Source organism: Poecile atricapillus, chromosome 7 (assembly GCF_030490865.1).
Source record: "Poecile atricapillus isolate bPoeAtr1 chromosome 7, bPoeAtr1.hap1, whole genome shotgun sequence".
Classification (NCBI taxonomy): Eukaryota; Metazoa; Chordata; class Aves; order Passeriformes; family Paridae; genus Poecile; species Poecile atricapillus.
In genome coordinates, this window is record NC_081255.1 from 28,111,084 (window position 1) to 28,119,627 (window position 8,544).

Consider the following 8,544-nt stretch of genomic DNA (forward strand, 5'->3'; position numbering starts at 1 on the left):
ATCAGTACTCAAGGTTGACGCCCTTGAGTCAGAGAAACCTGCTGTGCAGCCTGGAAATGTGAAAACTGGCTGTGTCAGGAGATTGTGCTTCCAGGGAGTAATTACTGCTTTTTAATTACGGCTTTTTCCCTACAACTCTTTCTTGCTAGTCTTTTGTATTTAGGTTTGCCTTGATGGTTAATCAAATTTCAGAGCAGGTGACTCTGCAGAGCTGCAGGTGATTTCCATCTGCCAGGTGAGGCTGGGTTTGCTCTGGCCAAGCTGCAAGGGCACTGCCAAGTGTTTGTCTTGGCAGTAGGTTGATAGCCTTTTTGGGTTTGTGTGACAGCACAGGGACAAAACTTGAAAATCCTTTTCTCACAGCCCTTGTCACTGTCTAGGAAAGCAGCAGGCAGGATACATCTACTTTGTACCTCCTCTCTCTGTCCCAGCCCTATTTTTGGTAGCAAAGCTGAGCTCAGGGGACAGGTGATATTTTAGGAGTTGGCAGTCAGGAGTCACTTTCTTTCATGGTTGCTACTCTTTCCCAACATTTTAGATACATTTATTTCCCAGTACTTTCGGTGGAATAATTGTGAAGAATGCACAAGACAGTTTTACAGTTTTGGTTACAGTGTGAATGAGGCTGTGCCATCTCTGCAGAACCACCGTGGCTTTCACCAAAAAACCTCTCTGAAGTACGATCCATGACTGAAAACAGGTGTTGCTTCTTAACTGGAGTCAACAACTGGAGATACACAGCACAGGTCCTGCAGGTTCTTCTCCTGTGTGAAAACTGGTTTCTCTGTTCTTTCATCAGTTACCAACCTATTTGCAGTGCCCAATTCCTATAATGCCAGAATTCTCAGTAATCTTTACTTAGGAGCACTGTGGTGGGAAGTGTGTGTGCATGTGTATCTGATCTGTCTGTCCCAGATGTTCCCTCCAAAAAGGAGAGGGAAGAGGAGGAGATTTTTCTTTCAGAAGACCTTTTTAGCATTAAGTGCCCAGCTGTTGCAGTTATTCATACTGAGCGACCGACTAGTTGGAAGCAGAAATATAAAAAAAATGGGTAACAATTTCATTACATGATGTTTTATAGCAACTGATATTCACCTTTATAAATTAACTGCTCTCTTCTGTATGGCAGAAAAAGGCTTTTATAGTTGGCAGGCTGCTCGTAATATTCTAAGGATTATTAAAGTAAGCTGTAGTTGTCATATAATGCAAGTTGTAATGGCGCGTGGTTTTTTAATGTGTCTTGGGGGAGGATATTATTTCAGAATATGTATTCACATATGGATGGAGTTTGAGATTTTTCACACTGATCAGAATGACATTCACAGAAAAGGTCCCTGGACCATCATCCCAGCAAGTTCCTTGTGAGTAATGAAGTGGTGAGAAGAGAAAATTTCATCAAATTCAGCAGGAATTTTTGAAACAGACCTTGAAGAGCACAATTTTTTTTTTTTCTCACCTCCTGACTTTACATTTATAAACTGAGGTTGTTCATATTTAGGTGAGTTATTTGGGCTCCCTGCTCTCCTTAGAGGTGAGAAAGCTGGGGAGCAGCCAGGCTGAGCTGTGTGTAGGGGTGATGAGTGCTGCAGTGGGGCTGCAGTGTGATGGGGGCTGGTGTGTGTGAGGCAGGGCAGCTGCCTGCAGACATCCTGTTCCAGGCAGGACATTTGCAAGTTGAAGGGATTTCAGAACAGAGCTGTGGGAACAGCTGGGGAAATGCAAATGGAACTATTGTATTTGCATTAATTAATTAGTCAACGACCGCAAGGATGTAAGTGCTACAGCTACTGGTATTTAAAAAGTGTGAAAAAGATGTAGGATAAACATAGTTAGGGAGGTGTTTGTCTCCTCTGTCAGCCTGAATTAACAGATACATGTTGATCTGGTGATAAAATGGAAATTAATATCCCAGGGTGAGACACGCAGAGAGCACTGGATTAGGTGAGGAAGAAAATTCAGGGATGGAAACAGGGCAAGCAGTGAGGCTTTAACTTCTGCAACTATTCGATGCTAGGAATTATTCATCTCACCTTTGAACATCCTGAAAGGATAATTTGGGCATGTTGGTGCAATTATAAAAACAGCAAACAAACAAAAGCCCTGATAACATACTGCTGATATGTGGCGTAGAGGGATCTTAAAATAATCTTTATCCAGGGATTAAGAGTTTCTGATCTACCACTGACCTGTTTTCAGAGTATTACAAATTCATGGTACTTGCAAAAACAAGACAAAAAGGCTGTAAAACAAGAGAAAAGCAGATTTACAGCAGCATAAGTAACTAAAGTAAGTTGCATTGATAAGGAAACTTCAAACTAAAAGCCATGTCTGGTCAAACCTCCTTTTTCTAGTCAAGAATGCAAAGTGTGCTTGGAAATCTGTGTGTAGAAAGTTTCTGGGCCTTTTAGGCCATGTATGAAAATGTTTATTTTCATTAGGAGTGAAAAATGCAGACCTCCAGATGCCCTCTATGATTTTTTTTCCCCCCTCGAAGGAGGAGGAGCTGGGGTGAGATGGAGACACAAACACTGATTTAGTCCTTGAGTCTGAATTAATGCTGCTGTTTTTAAGGGCTGAATAAACATCGTGAGTTATTTCTGTGCACAGAAAGCCAGGGAAACTTGTGCTGATACCACTGACTTTGTGAACAAAGAGAAAGTTGTGTATCTCCAGGATTATGGACATCTGAGGTGTTTCATCATTACTAAATGCTTATGGGGCAAAAATAATTGACTAAAGCAAATTAAGTGCCAGAAAGTGATTTCTATTTCATTGCCTGACAGTAATATGTGGATTTGATTATTTGTTTTGGCCTCTTTTAGGGTTTTTTGCACATAGTAATAGAGTTAGCATGAAATTTCATCTTAGTTTGAAGTGCCTTACATCTTTATCAAATGATAAATAACACAGACTTTGGCTAGAAGTTCAGTATTTTGTAATTTTGTCTGCAAAAACATTTTCCATGGTTGATAAGAGAAATGTGAGACACCAGAGCAATAAATTCATGCTTGTCTTTGGAGTAAAATAATAATTACTTGGGTAATACAATCTTTTTTATATACACACATGTCAGGGGGCCCCTAGCTACAAATGTGAGCTGAGTGAAGTCTCGTGGTTCCCCTTGAACACCCACCCTGGAGGAGCAGGACCTTGGTCAGTGAAAGCAGCCTTTATAAACTGTGAAGGATTTGCAAAGGGGTGATAAACCCACACGGGACCGGCAGCCTGGAATCATTGTTGGATGTTTTAACTCCCAAAATTGCCGCAGAGATTGGGTGGTGGAGAAATCCGGGGCTGCAGCTGCCACGTGGCTGCGAGCGGGGCCAGCTGGGTTTGTGCCCAAGGGGCTGCCAGGGGGACAGGAGCCCTGCTCCACTCAGGGATGGATGGAGCTGGGGATGTCACTGCAGGCAGAGAAACCCGGCCTCTCACGTTCTCATGAATAAAGAGTTCCAAATAGTTCTAGAATCATACAGGTATGAACACACCTTTATCTTTTTCCCTGTTGGAGGGGAGAGGGCTGGTTTGAAAGGGTCAGTGTCCATGTACCCGATAATGTGACACTGCAACGTGTGTGGCTGTGTTCTTCATTTCCCTGGTACATTCATGTGCAGGGCTCTGTTTGGGCAGGCTTTTAATAGCAGTCGGGAGGGGAGATCAAAGTGCCACTGAACGCTGTGTTCAGTGCCTGGGTATCGAGTGGTCTCTGTGGTTTATTTACAGTAATTTGTTCTGCATTTTTCACAACCAACCCCGGCTCTCTGCATTCACCAGCGTGAGGACATCGTGCTGAAAGACACCACCATTTTCACCCAGTTACTCCTCTGACAAGAGGTTCTTGTCTAGAATGTGAAACTGTAGAAGCCCCCAGCTGGCGACTATAAATTCCTGCCTTAATGGGCTGTGTCAGACACGTCGGGGTGGCTGTGCTGGAGGGAACCTGAGACAGGATGCCAAAGGGAGGAGTTTCCATCCAGCGCTGGCAGTGGGGAAAGCATTTGTGTGTTTGGCACAAGCTGGGGGCCCGGGGGTCCCTCCAGCCCCTCTGCAGGGAAGGTGACAGCCAGGGCAGAGGGGTGCTGCAGTAATGCACAAGTGGCTTCCCCAGCTGCAGGGTCCCTCAGTGGTCACTCACAAGTGCCTGTAAAGGATGAGAACAAGAGAATGAGGTTTTGTTATTGTCTGGCCTAGCACAGGTTTAAAAGTTGTGTTGATTTCCTCTCTAAATCTTAACCAGAGCAGCTGTTGATTGGTGTTAACAGTGTGTCTGTTGCTCACTTCAGAGTTGTCCAGATGTGACTGTTCTACCTCAGGGCAGATTCTTACTTAGCTGTTGTTTCCTTTTGTTGTAACATTTTGCTGAGATCATCAGTTTGCTGTTCTTCTGCTACAGATACTCAGCATCAGTTTTTGTTGCTGCTTTCAGACATTTTGAGGATTTCTTGGATGTTTTGTCCTCCTGTTTTTGCCTTTCATTGAATTTCTGCGTTATCATTTGCAGCCATGGCTTAGGCCATGTATTAAATACAGTTCCCTCCCCTCCTGCCCACGTTGGCACCAGCTTGTGCTGTGCCTGTGGTTCATTGTACTGCTCCTCTTTTTTTCCTAGAAGTGAAGGAGGTAGCAGTAATGTCCTGCTATTGTTTTTAATAATCTGTTCAAAGTGCAGCAACGCCCTGGGAAAAAAAGTTGCTGATAGTTTGTGGTGTTAAGTTCTTGAAACATAAAACCAGGACCAGGCTCTGCTTCGAGCCTTCGAAGTGTTCAGTGCAGAGGCTCTGCAGCATTTATCAGGGGAAAATGCTTTATTTTGCTGGTACCAAAGGTTGCAATCACTTTCTGAATACTGTTATATCTGACAGGCCAGCCCTAGGTTCAGCTGCTGCTTTTCTCTGTCCAAATAATTATTAGAGAGTACTTTAGATAATTTAAAACACTAAAAGGCAGCTGATCCAAAAGAATTCTGTGATTCTGTGAAATATGGTTCAGAGTAGTCAGGAAATTAATCACTTGGAGAACCCCTGGCATGTTCTGTCTTTTGAACCTTCTCATAATTTCTCTGAGTTCTGCCAGGAAATCAGAGGGGGAAATCCTAGGACAGCTAAATTAAGAGCTGACTGTGAATTTCACCCCACAGCTGAATTGCCAGTGGCAGGCACTGTGTTCAGTGAAGAATTGCCAGGCAGACTTGCATCTGTAATTAGCATTTCTCGCAAGCAAGGGCTTCTGCTGCTGGGTGGCACCAGCGAGAGGCTGCTCACTCCTGGGACAGCTTTCTCCTGGCCTTCCAGGAGTCCTGGCTGGCTGTCCACTTGCTGTGATTCCTGGTAGTGAAAGGAGAAGGGCTTTACTGGGTTTGACAAATGCAGTGTAACATGTGGGAGGTGACCTGTGCTGCCTCAGCTGCACACACCTGCCCTGGGCTCAGCCTGCTCCAGTGTCCTCTGAAACAGCAAATTTGGCATTTGCCAAACAGATGATTTGGTGCATTGTGTGTCTGATGCAGCAGGTTTATTTTCAGACACATCTATAAGTTGAATTTTTTTTCTGCTGTTTAAGAAGAACCATTAAAATGGGTCTCTTGCAAAAATTTGCCTCCCTGTTAATAGCAGATCTATGGCTACTGGCCAGTACTGTCCTAATAGTGTATCCTGTTCAAAATTGGTATTTATGTACCAAAAACTGCTTTAAAAGCAAGTCAAATACCATGTTAATATAAATGTTAGTAAAAATATCTGATCTAAAGTTCATTAATATTCAAAAGAAGCTCCTCAGAATGTGGTCGAGGAAGAACTGCATAATAGCTATATGTTGCCTATGGTTTTTTTTAAAAGATATACCTCAAACATATCCATAGTTGAATCCAGCTTGGAAGAACTTCTAAAGTCATATTAGTGTATGAGAAGAAACATAAAACTTGGGTTACTTACTTAAGCTGTTGTTAGTTCTGTCCAGGTAACATTCTTTTAACACATGAAAATTAAATCCACAGTTCTAGATTTAAGCTTGTGTGGCCCAAAACAGTTCACATAAATTTTAATTATTGCAAAATAAATAAACCTTTCTCTCTGAAAATTTTGAGAGTAAGCAGTGTCCTCGTCTTTCCAAAGAATTCTTCCTTAAACGAAGATAAAAATCGTAGAATCCGCTTTCAGTTGCAGATACTGAAGCCCTTGCATTGCTCAGTTCTGTACCTTAGCACTTCACCAGGTGTCTGTAAGGTTTATTTGCCTGCTGGCTGGTGGAGTTTCTTGTCCATGTGTCTCCTGTATGAATAATTCCTGGAGATTAAAAGCTTTTGCAGAGAATAACCACGAGCAGCTCCTTGCTCAAATACTGCCCTCAATTCTCTATCCTGTTCTCATTGTAATTAGAGCCCCAAAATGGCAAAGCGGGAGTGGGAGTTTGTACAAATATTTGTAGCACTGTGAGTTGTACTGTGCTGTGGAAGGCTAGGAAAGCCTCTGAGGTGGTTTTGAACAGAAACATTTTGCTTTCAGGAGCAGGTGCCCGTTCCTGTGTATCACCCCACGCCGAGCCAGACTCGCCTGGCCACGCAGCTGACGGAAGAGGAGCAGATCCGGATAGCGCAGCGGATCGGCCTCATCCAGCACCTTCCCAAAGGAGTCTACGACCCCGGCAGAGACGGCTCCGAGAAGAAGATCCGAGAGTAAGTCCTGGGGATTGAATGGATGTGGCTGTTGCCTTGGTTTGGGATGCTACCCTGGGAAACCTGACCGTGTCATCCTGGGTTTGCCTTATTTTCAGGGATTGTAATTTAATGTAGCTTTTTTTTTTAAAAAAAAAATGAAGCCCTGCAGAAGGCTGATGTGCTGAGGAGCATCCCTGCTGGGGGCAGGGGTTTGGGACTCTGTGGGCTCCAAGGTCCCTTTAACCCAAAGCACTCTGTGCATCTGAGGCTCTTTCCTTTATCTAACACAAGGCTAACCCTCACAGTATCTACAAATACTAGAAGCATCCAGGAACAGATGTTAGACTGTTTTGCATTTCCAGGTTGGTAACAGCAGCTTAAATATTTTATTTTTTTCCCCTCCAGATGTGTCATTTGTATGATGGACTTTGTTTATGGGGACCCTATCCGATTTCTGCCGTGCATGCACATTTACCACCTGGACTGTATAGATGACTGGTTGATGAGATCCTTTACCTGTCCATCCTGCATGGAGCCAGTGGATGCAGCACTGCTTTCATCATATGAGACTAACTGAGCCAGGGTTTCTCTACTGAACCTTCAAGGAGACCATCCACTTCAATGGGTTTGATCCTTTTGTCATTCAGCCCAAAGAGCCAGGAATTAGGAATTAAGATCATGCACAAAGTATACATTTCCTAATAAATAAATAAATAAAAAAAATATTCCTGAATGGCTGCAAATATTGGAAAACATAGTATTTTAGAGACTATAGAAAAGTAGGTTGTTATTTTTAATGTAAAGCCTTGACCCACCATTGTCTTTTAATGTTTGTTCTTACACCCATATATAGGAATTGTGTAAAGTGTTACAGCAACTGTAAATGTTCAAACTGCGTGTATCCAATTTTATTAGCAGCAAGATAAGAGTATTTTTTTCTTAAATAAAGTAACCAGTTTTGTTCTGATTCTTTTCACAAGTCCTGGCATTTGGGTCAAGGCTTTATTGAAGTCTACATTTTATAACACTGGCACAAAGAAATAGTTTTAAGCTTGTTTGCACAGTTCTTTTTCTTTTTTTTTCCTTTTTTTTTTTTTTTTTTCCATTGGAGATGGAATTCATTGCCTTAGGTCTTTTTAATAGTGTATTGTTATTGTTGGGCTGGCTCTATGCTTGAAAACCAGTTTATTTATAACCTGTTAAAAGTGCTATATTTTGTTTGCAGTTAGGATTATGCAGACTTCAAAGTGATCTCCTAGCTTGTAAGCAAACTGAGATGCATTATCCCTTTTCTACAAGTGATGCAGATTATGAAGATACGACACAAGTCCTGTAGTGAAACTGTGGTTTCATGGGGTTTTTTTATAACTTCCTTTGGTTTTGATGAAATAACAGTCCTTAAACTTTAATGTGACTTTTAACTTGATCAGATTAAAAGTGGGCCAGATGAACAATAAATAGTTAAGCTGCCATAACTGAAAAAAAAATACATTTGGAACTAATGTAGTATTAGCATTGATCACTTATTCTACTTTTTTTCCCTAAAAATGGTTGTCTTGGATCATAGCAAATGGATACTGCATCTCTCGTTCTTGTAGTTCTTAGGTTATCAGAAGTTAAGAATAAACATACTGTATCTCAGTCTCCTGTATTAAATGTATCTGTTGAGCCCTGCTGGCTGACACATCAGTCCACCAAACAGGAATGAACGCAGAGAGGAGAAAAATAGACTTTGTTCTGCACAGAAATGCAAAGTTTATATAAACACAGAGTGTCAGGGTAGCAGTGGAGGGGCAAACAGTCCTGCTATAGCCAGAATGACACAGTTCCCTGATTTCTGTAGCAAACAGTATGTGCTTGTTAAGAGAGGCTCCAGCAAAAATTGTAGCTGT

The 8,544-nt window shown here is 42.2% G+C and overlaps 1 protein-coding gene across 1 annotated transcript in view; it reads left to right on the plus strand.

The window, feature by feature from the left end:
• Nucleotides 1-8,295, plus strand: part of RNF11 (ring finger protein 11) — a 30,319-nt gene extending 22,024 nt beyond the window's left edge. Inside the window, exons 2-3 of the mRNA XM_058842292.1 lie at nt 6,501-6,670; nt 7,058-8,295. Of these exons, the coding sequence (XP_058698275.1) occupies nt 6,501-6,670; nt 7,058-7,229 (342 nt within the window). The 3' untranslated portion in view covers nt 7,230-8,295. The remainder of the gene's footprint in view (nt 1-6,500; nt 6,671-7,057) is intronic.
• Nucleotides 8,296-8,544: the final 249 nt, after the last annotated feature.